The following is a 17414-nucleotide window of genomic DNA, read 5'->3' as shown; positions in this document are numbered from 1 at the left end:
TTCGAGTGAGCGCCCAAGCTCTCCTCCTCATTTATCTATTTTTCAATTCTGACTTGAGCGTCGGAAGGACTAAGCCGGAACACCCTCCCGACCTCCTCTAACTAGGGGTGGGTGATGGGTCGGGTAGTTCGGGTCGGGTACCCAACACGTCGGGTAGCAAAAACGACATTTTTGGGTATTTTCGGGTACCCGCAAGTCGGGTATCTGAAAATTAATCTGTTTTTTTCTTCTTCTCTATTTCAAAAAAATACCTTTTATATTTTTCTCTACATTAATCCAAAAAAAAAAACAAAATTTGAATCAGCCTACAATTACAATACAGCCAAGGAAAAAGTAAAAAAAATATGCAAATTGATAAATAAAGCATGTATAATATAGCATTTCGAAAAATCCGCAAAAAGAAATCGAGAGAAAGAAATAGAAAACCAAATTTCTTAACGATAGTTTTTCATCGCGAGAGCTGAGATACTGAGAGGCCGAGTGCTCAAGAGTGGAGAGTCGAGAGTGCTGGACGCATGGACCAAGTTTAGAGTCGAGCACTCAAGCCTTGTCCGATCGGCTAACAGGTATAAGAGTCCAGCAGTGGATGTGGTGAAGAAAAGGTACGTAACCGGGTAAGCACTAGTAGCCTAATCAAGAATTTTGAAAGATCAATAAACGAGACGGAGATGGGCTCATGACTTATCAGGGCCCACCGTCTATGAGCTTCCAATTTCCATTGCATAGTCTATACTATATGTATATATTTTTAAAAAAGTTAAAATGTACATCGGGTACCCGATACCCGATCGGGTAGCAAAAAAGCTACCCGACACCAACCCGACATTCAAAATATCGGGTTCGGGTTCTATCTGAACCCGACGTTTTTTAAAAAATACCCGATCGGGTCGGATTGGGTACCCGAAACCTGACCACAAACGCCCACCCCTACCTCTACACTCTTTGCTTGGTTTTATGTTCATTCCGAATTTGAAGCTTTGAGCTTAAGTTGGACTCGAACATTGGATTCGACCCTCTAATTTTAGTGAATATATATATATATATATAAACATACTTCCGATACAGTCGCATGATCTTTCTGTGTCATCTCGATCAGTTTCCTCTACCCACGGTGGCCCCTACCCACAACCGTGTATCTTATTCTTATCCCATCCATATTTTGGTGTCTTAAAATTTAATAAATCTAAGTTTATATTTGGACGAATGAATATTTGAATTATGATTAAATACTTATTAAACTCCATCACGAATATGATTATTATTAAAATAAATAGTGAATTTGAAATCTACTTGAATATAATTTTATAATTTCAGGAATTTGAATTCGATAGATTTAAAACTCATCATTTGGATTCAATCGGTACAAGCACAATCTTAACAAATTTACCGGAGTTATTAATAGATTGTGTTTTTTGTCAATATCTATATATATAGATAGATATCAAAGCCGTGTAAGCTAGCTTTAATAACACAATGGTTTTAATTATTTGGTATGTAAAGTTTAAACTATAATTTTGCGACTATTATAATAATGTTCAAGTAGTTTGGTATTTGATACGTGAAATTGTACTCAAATCATCCTATAATATATATAATTTCTACAACTCTAATAAACCAAAACCTATCATAACCAATAAAACTTTAATAATCGTAATATAATGTACAAGCTAGAAACAAACTTCCAATTTATCCTTATTTAATACATTAAGGTTTCTTTTATAAGTTTATAAGCATAAGATTATATTAATAATTTTATCAATCTTATGTTTACTTATTTTTTTAAGGTCTATATTAACTCATAAAATCCATCATATTTACCTAATTTAAAATTTACACCTCAATGATTTATCACAAATAAAATGTGTGATAAATAATCACTTTTAACTAATTATTTTACCAATTGAGAAAAATTACATTAATATCATTTACTTCCCAAAAAATAATGTATAAAAACCCCACCCATTTAAAAAAAATTATAAAACATGAATAGAAAATTCAAACACTTTAATATATATTTAATATATTTCATTTGATTTTAATATATGAAAAATTCATTTAAAAATTATAGAACATAAATAAAAATTCTAATAATTTAAGATATAATTGATACATTTCATTGAATTTTATCCTTACTCATGGAAGAATTTTATTTTTTTTACTCAATTTATTAATTTTTTTAAAAAAAATAACAATACTTATACTCAATAAAAATAATTTACATGTGAATTAATAATAATTCATATTTTTCGATAAAAATTACAATCTCAATTTCACAAATAAAATTAAAAATAATATTATATATTATAAGCAAAAAAACAAACATGTAACTCATCACTTAATCATAATTTCAATCACAAAATTGATAATCAAAGTCAAAATTTTATTGTTTATCCATCATTATTCCGCATCCTAAAAATTAATTAGTCTAATAGCCTCAATATTATTTATCTATATATAATTAAGTCCACTAAGTAAACACATCTCAAAACAATAGTCTCGTGTTTTTCAAAACTCAATTAATATGAATATAGAGTAGGTCTTTTATGAGATTGTGTCACAGATCTATATCCATGAAACGAATCGATTTGACCAACATGTAATGAAAATTTAACAATTTTTACATAAAAGTAATATTTTTAATAGATCGAGTTGAATATGAAATATGTCTCACAAAATGGACTCATTATTCAATCTCATAGTTTTTATGCTTAATATATTGGTAAAAAAAATACTAAATATAGAAACTGAACTATACTAAGACAATCGAAGTAAATGAAACATGTATTATTGAGATTGACGTGGTACAATTTATGCTATATTCCGTATTGTATGAATAAATAGAATCATTTTATTTTCTACATAAAATTGAGTATATATTATAAGAGAGAATTACATTTTGGTCCTGTAATTTGTACATTTTTTTATTTTTGGTCCGGCTAAAAGTAAATTTACAATTTTAGCCCTGCAACTTGCATTTTTTTTTTCATTTTTGTCCTATTAACATTGAATTCGCATTTCTAATCCTGTAACTTACATGAGTTTTTCATTTTAAGTCTTGTTAACACTGAATTTATATTTTTAGTCCTGTAAATTGTATTTTTTTTTCATTTAGTCCTGTTAACACTGATTTTTAATTTTTTTGTCATGTAACTTTCATATAATTTTATTTTTATTTTTAGTCATATTATCGATGAATTTACATTTTTAATTCCATAAATTGCATAATTTTTTGTATTTTTAATCATAATATATTATGATTTACATATTTTAAAACTTTTAAAATTTAAATAAATTAAATAAAAAACAATCAACTAAAAATTATTCAAAATATTTTTACACTAAATACAATCTTATAAAATACATAATATAAATAAAACTATAAATAATACTATTAAAAATAAAAATTCACCTTTAATATGACTACAAATAAAAATAAAAAAATACGGAAGTTGCAGGACAAAAAAAATGAAAATTCAGTGTTAACGGGACTAAGAATAAAAAAATACAAGTTACAAGATTAAAATGTAAATTCAGTGTTAAGAAGACTTAAAATAAAAAAATCATGTAAGTTACAAGACTAAAATGCGAATTCAATGTTAATAGGATCAAAAATAAAAATAAAAAATGCAAGTTATAGGACTAAAATTGCAAATTTAATTTTAAAAGGACCAAAAATAAAAAATATGCAAATTAAAAGATAAAAAATGTGCTTCTCCCTAGGGGTGGAATAGGGTCGGGACCCGTCCCATAAACCCCTTACCCAACTCCCGTTTCGAAAAAAATCGGAAAACTTTTTTTTTCTTCCGATACCGTACCCGAAACATTTCGGGACCCGACAATTCGGAATCCCGAATGTTCGGGATCCCGTCGGATAGGGAGAGAAAAACCCGAATTTTTTTTCATGTTCAAGATTTCGTTCAAAAAATAAAAAAATATGATAATTTTATTAAATATACTATTTTGAAACTTATATTTATAAATAAAAATAAATATTCAACTTAAAACATATAATATTAAAATATTTCGGATAATGTTTCAAAGTTTTGTTAAGAGAAAAAAATTATCGGATAATTAATAAAAAAATGTTCGGATACAATTACTAAATAAATTTTGTTAAATAGATTGTCAAATTAATCTCTTGAGTCTTGTTCTACATATTTGTTCTAATTAGATAATTATAAATATGAATTAATTAAATTATTAATTTAATTTTTTTAAAAATACACAAAAATAAAATGGCATTTTATGATTTTACAATTTGATAGTCTCAACAATTAAAATTATGTGAATTAAGTCCACAATTTAGTGTTATATGAGTTGAAACCTAATAATATTTAGTTTATTATATTAATAAAATATATTATTATATTATTTCGGGACGGGTCGGAAATCCCGTCGGAATAAGATTTTATTCTCGATCTCGCTCCAGATATTAATCGGGATGGAAAAAATCCCGAAAGTTCGGGTCGAAAAAATTTCGAATTGAGTTTTTTCGGGACAAAAATGAAATGAAATCGGAGAAGAGTCAGAGTTTCGAAAAATTTTGTCACTCCTACTTCTTCCTATATTATAATTATAATTATAAAGTAGAAAAAAGAACTGTCTAATATCTCCCAAAAGACAACCTAGAAGATATAAAAAGTGAGCCCAACCCCATTCCTTAAATTCCACCTAATCCCCAACACCTGTCACCCACATTCCCACACCTCATCAAAATACTCACCCAATGGAACACACCTACATCAACATGTGCCACCTTGCCAAACACACCACACACATACAAATACAATTACATGTATGTATATATATATATATATATATATATATATTTATAGAGTTTTGATCTCGTAGACCACGATCGTAAGCATCTATATGAACATTTGTTGCCAGTACTTGACATGATAATCACTTATTAGATGTCATATAAGTGCCCGCGTGATTATCCAAAAGATCAAAATTATATAACACACGCGAGTAATCTACGAACACTAATTTATTTTAGATACGTTCAAAATGATAATTAATCGTGTGAGATCATTCCTTCAGATATTTTGTGTGAAATCAAACATTTTTCTCCAAATCAAACCATCTTATCTTAACTAAACGTTAAATTTAATACTAATTTGTGTGGGATAAAATATACAGATGGCAGGCTAGAGTGTAAGTAAATGATAGGGCATGAGAAATTGAACTTTTATTATAGAATAAACCTGGATGTGATGAGGTACTTATTTTTAGTATAAATCCAAGTGGTTACATGCGTGGAACTTGAGGTATCAACCATTTAGCCAATACCCATATGGAGATTATTTAGCCATAAAGTAAATGAATAAATATCTTACTCTTGATTAAACTTAAACTCCTTGTAAAAATCCGACCTAGTCCTACTTTTAATTGAACATCCAAATATATCTTTACTTTTATTAATTAAAATAAAATAAAATAAAATATAAATGTATTCAATAACATTATGCATATATTGTAGTTGTTCGTATATGACTGAACACTTGTCGTTTTCGTTTAACCAAAAGTTATAGCTGATGGTAATCTCAAATTTTTAAAATGCATAGTAGTCCAAGAGACATTGTTCTATTGCTTTATCAGTATCAGCAGGACAATTACTGCACCCCAACATTCTGTCTGTTGGTATATTCAAAGTGTGAGACTTTTAATGATCCATTTTATAACAATTATGATTTACACAAATACAAGGTAAATTAGATCCTAAGCGTACATACACTAACCCAATGACTCCAATGACGTTGAAACGTGATTAATCAATTTTTTTGGGGTTTATTAATTTTCTATTTTTTTATTTTATTAAAGTTGAAGGGTTGGTATGTTGGTATGACCAACCTATTTATGTTTACCCTTTAATATATATTTAATTACCAAAATTCCATTTTAGGTTTAACTTTTATCCAATAATAACTATTAATTTACTAAAATACCACTTTTATAAAATTTATTTATTTATATACAAAAAAACATTTGTAAAATTATTCTCTATTTTTATTTTTGGTTTTTCGTAAAAAAAAAAAAAACACGAACTGCATAAGCACGCAACGCGTGTATGTAAATACTAGTATTAATGAATTTCCATCATTTGATATATTACTAGGACGGTGTCTGTACATCGGGACATATGAATTTTTGATTCGATTGATAAAATATTATTTTTTATTGTATATATGAACTAGATATGAATATAATCTCGAAGAAATATTGATGTAAAAATAATAAATCAATGAAAATATCTCGAAGAAATATTGATGTAAAAATAATAAATCAATGAAAATTAAAAATATTCTGTACATCGGGACATACGGATATTTAAGATGATCTTTATACAAACAAAAATATTCTTAACATCGGAACATACGGAGTTTTTATTTGATTGATAAAATATTATTTTTTATTATATATATGAACTAGATATGAATCTAATAGAAATATTGATGTCAAAATAATAAATCAATGAAAATTAAAAAAATTGTCCAATTTCCATCCCAGCCTCTTTCTCCTTTCTCTGTTTTCTACAAAAAAACAAAACAAATTACAGCGTTCTCACCTATTCTCTAAAACCCACGCATTACACTGCGCACTCTTGCTCCCCATTTCCTCTCCCCTTTCTAACGTGCGCGGATGGAGGGCTACTCCTACAACTCCTCCTACCCCGAGTCCGGCGACTCCTCGCCGCGCTCCAGAGAAATCGATTTCGAGACTCCGACGCCGTGGGAGGATTCTCAGGCTAATCTGCCTTCTAAAGTCAAGTTTATGTGCAGTTACGGCGGAAAGATCCAGCCCCGCCCCCACGATAACCAGTTGTCCTACGTCGGAGGTGAGACCAAAATCCTCTCTGTTGATCGGAATGTTAAATTTGCTACCCTGCTGTCCAAGCTTGTTTCTCTCAGTGATTGCGACAGTGTTTCGTTCAAGTATCAATTGCCCGGAGAAGATCTCGACGCGTTGATTTCGGTGACTAATGATGATGATTTGGAGCACATGATGCATGAGTACGATCGCCTGTACAGGGTTTCGCCGAAGCCGGCTAGACTCAGGATTTTCGTTTTCTCGAGCCACGGTTCGAGTTTGAGTTCTTCCGTTAGGAGTTTTGGCTCCGATGATGTCAAGTCGGAGAAGGAAAGGTTTGTAGAGGCGTTAAATTCTGCACCGACTGTGACGCCTCCAGCGCCAGCGGCGGCGGATGTGGCCGCAGCGCCTCAGGTGTCGGCGCAGGCTGGCAACGCTGATTTTTTGTTTGGGTTGGAGAAAGCAAATGGGAACCCCGCTTCCGTTCAGCAGCCGATGGTTGGGAGAGTGCAGGAGGTTGAGGATCCGGTTATTCCGGGTCTGGATGAGAGGTTGGTCGGATCTGATCCGATCCAGAAGCACATTCAGGATCTGCAGAGGTTGAGATTTGAGGAGCAACAGGGGATCTACGGCAGAAAAAGTGACGAAAATCTGGCCGTAGGATACGCCGGCGGTGATTATTACATGGTGCCGGAGAAAATCTCTCCGCTACCCGTCACTGGGAGTGTTCCTTACTGGCCGGAGAAACAAGCTCAGGAGGGTTTTTTCTCGTCGAACCCCGTCAACACTGAACAGCCAGTCTACATGATTTCAACCCCCTCGGCGGCGTACCACTCTCCGATGGTGAGACCCGTCACAGCCCCACAAAACCAAGGCTTCTACGCCGTTCAAAGAATACCCTCTGACATCTACCGCGAACAACAGCAGATGTACAATGTGAATGCACCGATGCCGCCGCAGAAGATATCCGGATATGCTGCGGAGGGTGGTTTCGGGATGGTGAGACCGGGAAGCACCGCCGGAGTTCCAGTAATGGTAGATGCATCCGGGTACGCACAGGTGGCGTACGATAGAGTTGGGAGACAGGTCGTCTACACCACTCAGGGAGGCGTAATGGGCACACCGGCTTCTCAGTATCCAGCCATGACCACCGACGGAAGACCCTCCGCCGCCGCCCTGATGAATCCGGACCCTAAAGTTGTCACAAGGACTACACAAGGTTCTCTGTGATTGTATGGTAATTATCATCTTTCTTACAATAATCTATATGTTAAAAAAATATATGATACATAATTGCTATGAAATTGCAGTTTAGTGGATAATTAATAATTTGAGCTATGTATGTACTATGTTTTGTTTTCTTGATTTTGCTTTAGTTTTTGTGTTTTGTAAATTAAAGTGAATCTGGAAATTGGAATTATCTTATGGTTCGTTGAATATTCAACTTTATGGTAATCAATCATGATATATATATATATATATGTTTTGCTTTAGTGGCCAATACCATGCTACATACCTTGATCTTCCATCTATACGTGTGTTTGTGTTTTTATGTATTGAGAGGGTATTTACAAGTTATCGATCGAGTCTTGAACTCGAGAATTTATTATTATTAGTTTTGGGACGACGGTTCCACTTAACCAATATGCTCATGACTACTCGATGCCTTTAAACTTCCAAGTCTTCTTGTGCCGTGTCTCCAACAAATTTAATTATGAACTTGTTGAATTCAAAATGTTTGATGTATTGGAAATGTAGTGAAAAATAATGATCCGAGAAGATTAGAATTATAATTTTACAAGGGCTTACACGGCTGAATCATTTTCTTCAGTTGGTGGTTTTGATATGGTTTGGTGTTGTTGATAAGATGATATGATTAATTATGTGTGTCGATGAAAATGTGGGCTAATTTTGACAAAATGAGATTTTGTTAATTTTTAATAATATGCATACACTTGGTAACAAAAGGAAATTGAACTCTACCTAGAAGATGTTCATTAGTTGGAGTAGAGAATAGTTTGTCAACTCTGGTAACTCATCCAATGAATCGGAGATCATAAATTTCCATGTCACGGGAAAAGATATTATCACGGAAAATGATATTGTCATATAACATAAATAAAGCTTGACTTAAGCCGTGAATTTTGATGGGATTTTGAATATCTAGAAGCCTAGACCTAACCCCACTTCACTTTTCATTTATTGTAAATGTTTGCCCAATGAGTAGATAGATAATGGCATCCAAAAAGATTACGCATGAATATATATATATATATATATATATATATAATGGCATCCATGGAATTCGATATCCAAAAAAATTACGCATGAATATATATATATAAATATATATATATATATATATATATATATAAATATATATATATATATATATATATATATCACAAAAATAAATTTCTTTTTCGTATCAAAATGATACATAAATTTCGCTCTGTAATTACTAATTAGGCTGTGAACATTTTCAGCACTAAACTGGGCACAACATGCGGCTAATGAAGTGGCAAAGTGCCGCTTTCGCAATATAAGTATGCAAGTAAGGATCATGAATTTTTTTTCCCTGATAATTTGAGGATCTTGAATTTGAAATTTAATTTCAGTCAAATATTTCTTGGATATATGATTCTTTTATTTTGATTTTGCAATTTTCAAACGTCTAAGAAAAAAAATCGAAGGCAAAGGTTAAAAATTTAAAAAATATTATGCGAAATAATCCTGACAAAACAAAGATTAAATTTCTAAATTTATCAGTCACTCGTTGCAGATGTTGATATGGGGAGGTTCGATCCTACCCATGGGTAGGTGAAAGTATATGATTAGTGCAAATTAATACTTCATGAGGTAGGTGAAAGTATATGATTAGTGCAAATTATGTGAGTCCCACATGTTTTGCACCAATAATAAAAGTTCACACCACCCATGGGGTAATACACAATGGGTAGGATCGAATTTTCCGTTGATATTCCATAATCGAGGTATGCATATGATTGATCACATGTATAACAATGTAGATAATGAATGATATTTGATCCGATCAAATGTTTTTTTTCTTTTTTCTACTTATTCCTTGATTTTTTTTTAATAGCTGTTTTTCGTTGAAGAAAAAAACATAATGGAGCAATCTTTTAAGTTGAAGAGGTGATTGATTACATATAAACACATGTAGGCTTTAGCCACCCATTGGAGAATACTAAAATTAATTATACATCTTCAATTTTTTCCCCAAATTAAGTCCTTTTCCGTTTGTTATTTTATTTATTTATTAATTGCATTTTAAATACGAGTGCTCACATATCATTTAGACACGTCGACATCAAATTGAAGAATATTTAAACATTCCAAAAATACAGATTAAAATTACAACAACATGAAATGAACATAATCGTAAAGATACAATCATATAATAAAGCAAAATAATATTTTTTCTTATTTTTTTATATGTTGCATAAAAAAAAACAAAATATGTAACCAACATAAGGGAAGAAATGGAAATTGTGTGCGCGTCCAGTGTCCCAATCCAAACGGTCCCTATCATGAATTTGCCCATTATTTTGGTTCAAGTCTCCCATATTTTCTATTGGTTATCCAATCTTCTTTGCCCCCCAATTCTCCACTTCTATACTCAAACCAGTCTTCTTAAATAATCGGGACTTAGTTTTCCCCATTGTTTATTGATAATGACACAAATTTTCGGATTGGTCGAGCCAAATTAGACTTTTGGATGGATCCAGCGGGAACTGGTACACTTAGTAGTACATTTATTTTTATTTTAAAAATAGTTGATATATATATATATATAGATATAGATATAGATATAGAGAGAGAGTGTGATATTTTTTTATATACAAATTACAAATAAAATATCAAATTAGTACATAAATGATTGAAAATAGTTTAATTGGTACATGATCAAACTAAAAGAACAAGTTTACCTTTAATCTAAATTGTTATTAAGTTCAATTACTATTATTAAAATTTGATCCGATACATAACTTTATTTTCAAGGTTTATTGATTAATTTTAGAGATATCATATTTATTTAAAATTATATCATGAAATAATTGTCAACTCAAATTATACAAGAACAAACATTGTAATATATTAAAAATATAACAAAATAAATATATGTAACTGGAGCCCGTTGATTTTTTTACACTGTTGAAACAAACATAATCATTATTTTAGTTTTTCAAAATTTGATAGTCTATATAGAAAGAAAAAGACCATTTATTATATTTGTTAATATTTTAAAATTATATTATATTTGAATAAATAATTTATTAATGATTAAAATATAAATATATTATTAATGGTAAGATCGATACTTATTTATTATAATTTTTAAATTAATATAAATTTATTTTTATATTTTTAATCAATAAAAATTATTTTGAAAAATAAAATGTGTACTTAGTTGAATTTACTAAAAATAATTGGACTTAAAATAAATTTTAGTAAATGATAAAATCGACTTTTTAGTTGGATCATGTATTAATTAAGCATTTTCAATTTTTTATGTATCCAATTTGACATTAATTTATCAATAGTTCGTATATCAAACTGAGTTTTACTATAATATATATATATAGACACACACACACCGACATTCCTCTCCTTCACCTTAATATGTAGGAAATTCGTGAGTGACTGCTAAAACACAGTAGTGTGTTTTAGCGGTTTCTAAATAAAATTAGAAACGGCCTAAAATATAATATTATGTTTTAGCACTCTCACGAATTTTCAGTTCCCGAAGGTGCAATTATAGTATTATTAGTTTCATTTGCACGATATTTAGGCATATATATAAATTTTTAGGTCAATAATTTTTGTGTTGAATATTGCAAGATGATACGATGTATAAATATTCAAAAGTTTAAATTCATGCATATATAAATTTTGTGTGTGTGTATATTGTATACTTTGTAGTGGGAATTCAAATGTTACCTCGAATATTTGTACTTTAAAACCCACACTTGATCAATATGTTCACATTTACAATGATGGTTGGTTTTGACGTAAAACGCTGGCCGAAGGTTCTTTTCATGACGAAGACTTAAATGAATCGACTTATTAAATATAAAATTATTATTGACGCATAGATTTTCTTGGTCTTTAACTATAATAATAACTAGCGACAGAAGTACACGCAGTTGCGTGTATGATATAATATATGATATTTTATGATTTTTTATTTATGAAATAATATATTATTTAGTAGTTGAAAATTAGTTATTGGGAAGATAATATAAATTTAATATACTACTATATTCAAAAAAGTAGAAGATAAAAAGTGAAAAAAAATACGGATAAAAGGGTAAAATTGAAAGATATTTTTGGTTTATCATGACATGTTAAAAAACAGTTATTCAAAGACACTCAAATTTTATATAATAGCATAGATACTATAGATAATAATAATAATAATAATAATAATAATAATAATAAAATATTTCTTGTCGATTCCTCTTCATTGGATATATTTGTTTAGTCATTTCGTGGCACTGAAATAAATCAACATTATCATCTTCAATCATTTTTGCTTCTTCTTTCTGCTCCGCCTCTTGGACGTATCAAAGATTAATTCTTGATGGTTCAACCCTTGCCGCAAATTTAAGATATAAAAATCAAAGTTTTACCAAGCATCTCGCACCACAAAGTTTTGTGGCTCATTATCCTAGTCCTATATCTCTAATTGCAACGTGTCAACGATGGTTGAAAATCGATCTCAAATCTTCCAGTGATCGACTATATGAAAAGATGTCAAAATGCGATTTATCCGTCTCATCATATAAAACAGAAAAGTTTGATTGACAAATTCTCAAGCCACCAAAATGATAAATGGACACACCACACCCTAGTACCTAAAATAGGTGGATTGAAATGATGGTTTTGCCTAAAAGGTTGTAGTGATCCGAGTACCATTTGAAGTCATTAAAATATTAAACATGATTAAAAAATTATTATTTAATTAAATAAAATGTTAATTGAGTTTGGAACCAAAGAAATAGCCTTCAGAACTATCGAAGAGTTCGGATTGTCCGAAGTGTGGTTCGAAATATCCGAATTGATCCGATGATAAATTGTGGAGTTTGAATGCAGAGAGATAGATCAGACGCACTCAGGAGCTTAGGCAGAAAATTTTAATCTGATGGGCAAATTTGTTTTTTTTTCCCATAATATATGTATACATGTAGAAAAAAAATGCAGCACCGTACATTTGAATATGGTCAATAAATATTAAAAATAATAAATAGCATAATTTCAATAAAATATAAGGATTTTTTTGTATGCATACAAAATTTGAGCTTATAACATCTTATATTTATTTTTTCCAGGTAAATAACTCCAAACTCATTTTAACACTTACAAATTTTAAAATTTATAAATCAAATAAATAGTATTTATTAAAAATAAAATATGATCAATTTATTTCGAATATGAAATACAATATCAATTTAATTTATTTAAAAAATCACACCTCAAATATTGGCTCTTCGTTCGACAACTTCACTTAAAATTTATATCACAAAATACAGTGAAACAAATTTTTTATTTTCGTACATTAAAAACAAAAGCAACAAATAGCGGTGGAGTTAAATAAAAAAAACAAAAAGAAAAAGAAAAACCCAACAACAACAACAAAGCATGAGATGATTATAATATTGAATCTCTCGAAGACCGATCAATTCATGACATAGACAACGAGTTAACTCAAAATAAATACAAGAATTTTCAAAAATAAAATAAAATACAAGAAGATTGGGAAGAAATAATTATTTCATAATAAAGAAGCTGCACCTATTCAAATTATGCTAAAGTTGTTACATATTTATTTAATTCATCGTGATTGTCAAGGAAACCCCAAGAAAATAGATCCTTCCCACCCCAAAAAACCCAAGAGTTTGAATAGAAACATGAGTGTAGGTCTTCAAGTTGATTCTGTGCTTAAAACCAAGACAGGTAGGGATGTAAGCGAGCTGAGCCGAGCTTTTGAATGTTCAAGTTCGGTTCATTTATAAACGAGCCGAGCCCGAGCTTATTTAACAAATATATTCATGGCTCATGAGCTTATTCGAGCTTTTATCGAGCCTAAACAAGCTTAATATATTTAAACTATAAATTTAAATATTTATTAAATTAATTAAAAACTAAATTATATATTTGAAAAAATATAATATTATTATTAAAATTTGTAAATTTATTCTAATAAATTAATTTTTATAGATTTTTCAATATTTTCATAAGTAAAGTGTAAATTTATAAATTAAAAATCAATACTATTATTTTTTCGTCTAAGAGATTACTTACGAGCTTGTAACGAGCCTGTTAACGAGCATGTTCACGAGCTAACGAGCCGAATATTGTAAAGCTTGAGCTTGGTTTGTTTGCCTTAACGAGCCTCATTAAACGAGCCCGAACGAGCTTTTAACGAGCCGAGACCCGAACAGTTCGCGAACTGTTCGTCTAATTTACATCCCAGACAGGGCACTTGAAGGAGTACTACAAAAGTTATTGAAAAAAAAAAAAAACAGCTTAATAAATTATAGTACAAAATTTAAGCTTTTGAAAAAAAAAAAAATTTACCCAGCAGATGCTTGAACAGATTTTTGTTTGGGTCTTACCTCATGTTAAGAGGTATAATTTCCCAAAATAAAATCTATAAAAATCAATCCAAAGCACACACATATGATACTTGTACCTCCCTTGGTTTATCCTCGGTCGTTTGGCTTGACTGCGAAAACCAATCTATCGCACGACACAATAAAGATTAAAAAAAGTAGAAAAGCACACTCAACGCAACATATGACATTCAAAACAAAGCAGCTGATATGAAAATCAAATCATCCACACGACCTAATTAATACAATCAGTAAAAGACCCTGACATAATGTTTTATGGGGTTGCATTGCATTTGCATATATATTATATATCAAACTAAATACCGGATTGACTCGAAATCAAATAAATCATAATAACAAATGATTGTAATTCTTGACAGAGGTGGTTCCACTGTTGTTATTCATAGTATATTTCAAACCCACGAATAAGTTCTATCTACTCATCATTTCGACACATTTAATTAAAAAAAATTAAAATAAGAGATATCAACCCACAAATTAAAAACCCCATACAGTAATATAATTAACATTAAAATCAAAATTCGGATGAGCTTCACCAGCACGATCTTCTCTAAACTGAATATAATGAAATGTTGTGCAGTAGAAATAATTCATTATAAGCATCATATCTCAGAAAGAAAAAAAAAAAAAAAAGTAAAAGAGCAGGCAAAAAAGAAAACAATCTATCATTATAAGCATCATATCTCATACTCGAACTCCATACCTGAAGAACAGAGTAGAGAAGCAAGGGAATTGTCAACAAGCGTCACAATGCCTCTGCTCGAAATCCCAATCTTGTAGCTAATCTACAATTCATATTCATTGTACGATAATAATTGAAAATTAGATAACCATTTTTATTATTCTCAAAAGAAATCAACTCGAGCAGAAGAAATGGGGTTGGACACAAAATTCGAATGTGTCTGGGGTTTTTTGTGGAAGAAGTGGGGTTCTTATAGAAGGGAGATCTAGGCGTGCATTGGTCGATTAAAGTGACAATTGTGGTTCTTAAAGAGGCTTAAAAGAGGAGAAACAGAAAATAAATCTAAAATTTAGGAATTTACCTCTATTCAGAGAATGGAGGAGCTATTGCAGACGGTGTTGGGGTCGGCGGCAACCGGCGACGGCCGCCGAGCGTAGACGGTGTTGGACGAGTGAAAGCGCGTGATTCTTAGGTTTGGAGAGAACTGGAGCGAAAGTGGAGAGCGAAATTAAAAATATTTGGGCTTTATTAGAGACGAACTCATATTTCAGTCTCCATTAAACCGAAAAATAAATTTGTCTCCGATTAGAGACCAAAATAAAAGCGCGGTCTCCCATTTGAGACCAATATAAAAACGCGGTCTCTCATTATCACACTATCGGAGCAATGATACATGTACAATTAAATTTATACAACAATTTTTACACCACAAATAATTCAATACAAAATTTTAATTTATCAAATCTCACGATATATTGAATGCAAAATCTCACGATATCATATCAAAATCTCACGAGATAATAGCAAAATATCACGACATAATTATTGTAAATATCGTTGTACGATATATTGGTTGTACCTCTAGCATTATTCTAAATTTAAAGACGGATTATTCTCAAGATAGTCTCTAAATTGAGACAACATTATAAAGTCGGTCTCTATTTAGAGACAGAATTTTTTATGGCTGTCGCAAAAAGTAAATAAATAATTATTTAAAAAGAGTGAATGGTTGGAGACCGAAATTCCTAATGTCGGTCGGAAACTAGAGACCGAATTTAATATCGGTCTCTATAGTTCGGTTACAAATCACAGGGATTAAGTTGATTTATTTGACAAAAATTGTTAATAATTAGAATTCTTGCCCAGTAGATAAATAGAATTCTTGCCATTAAAGGGCTATGGTGGGCTCATCAAAGTGAGTTAGGTCATGCAGGGCAATCCGAATTGTTATATGTGTCACCACCTTCTTGACACCTCAAACCCTGCTTGACTTAACTCACTTTTCGAACTGAAGGATCAGACAATCTGAACTTAGGTGGCCAATTTATAGATGGAGTACGGAACGTCCATGATATGTTGAGATGCTTGTGACATGTACGTGCAACCAGAGTTCGGACGTTCCGTACTCCATCTATAAATAGGCGTCGTGGCTCATTTCCAAATTGCCAATTAACACTTTTTTCTCTCTCAAATCTTGTGTTTTTCGAGTGTTTTAGTCTTATACTCGAGGGCCGGACGATAGCGAGACGCTTTCGAGATTGTAGCGAAGCTGTGCCCAAGAGTCAAAGCATTCGACATTAAAGTCTTGACGACGAACACATGTATAGCCCGAGATCTCAAGTAGCTTTTTGGAGTATTCATTAGCATAGTTAAAGTTTTTAGATCAGTGTTAATGATATGGTAATAACTTGACTGTATGTTTGACTGAGATATCCAATGAGTATGCATGCTTCTATGTTGTATTTTATGTGTCATATATAGTACACGCCTTGCTGCTTTATATATACTAGTGCAAAAAGCACATGCTTTGCATGTGTAAAATAAATAATTTTTATGTAATTTTTTTAAACCAAAAAATAGATTGAGAGATAGGTTTATTGAGATAGTGGATAAGAAGGAATAATTATGAAATAAGAATTTTGGTTTCCTCAAAGTTAGTTACTATAATAGGCTTAACTTTTATATAATAGTATAGATAGTATAGATGTTGTATGTGCATATTTCATGTTGAGCATGTATTTCATTCGAGATAACTGTTCTAGTAGGGTCGTTCAGACCTACACCCTTGTTATATTATCTGACACCGGGAGCTACCGTGATGATGGGATCGAGGCTACGATGATCTAGACAACTGTGTGAGATACCCAACGGATTGAACCTCATATGGCACTACTCACTCTTGGCACCTAGTTCTGAGCAAGATTTGATAGTTGATCGACCAGTTATCCAGTCACATAACTTGCATGCATCATATCGGTTGT

At 31.1% G+C, this 17414-nt stretch overlaps 1 protein-coding gene and 1 long non-coding RNA gene across 2 annotated transcripts; one reads left to right on the top strand and one right to left on the bottom strand.

The window, feature by feature from the left end:
- Positions 1-6486: 6486 nt before the first annotated feature.
- Positions 6487-8250, top strand: LOC140865186 (uncharacterized). Its single transcript, XM_073269742.1, has one exon. It carries the CDS (start codon positions 6646-6648, stop codon positions 8041-8043), a length of 1398 nt encoding a protein of 465 aa, XP_073125843.1. The 5' UTR covers positions 6487-6645; the 3' UTR covers positions 8044-8250.
- A 5122-nt stretch (positions 8251-13372) lies between these two features.
- On the bottom strand, positions 13373-15716 carry LOC140865546 (uncharacterized). Its single transcript, XR_012144629.1, has 3 exons — positions 15515-15716; positions 14416-15256; positions 13373-14331 (listed from the first exon to the last, which is right to left on the bottom strand). It is a non-coding gene; the product is annotated as an uncharacterized lncRNA (long non-coding RNA).
- Positions 15717-17414: the final 1698 nt, after the last annotated feature.

Source organism: Henckelia pumila, chromosome 4 (assembly GCF_033568475.1).
Source record: "Henckelia pumila isolate YLH828 chromosome 4, ASM3356847v2, whole genome shotgun sequence".
NCBI lineage: Eukaryota > Viridiplantae > Streptophyta > Magnoliopsida > Lamiales > Gesneriaceae > Henckelia > Henckelia pumila.
The sequence above is the reverse complement of the archived record's forward strand: the minus strand, read 5'-3'. Positions and strand labels throughout refer to the sequence as shown.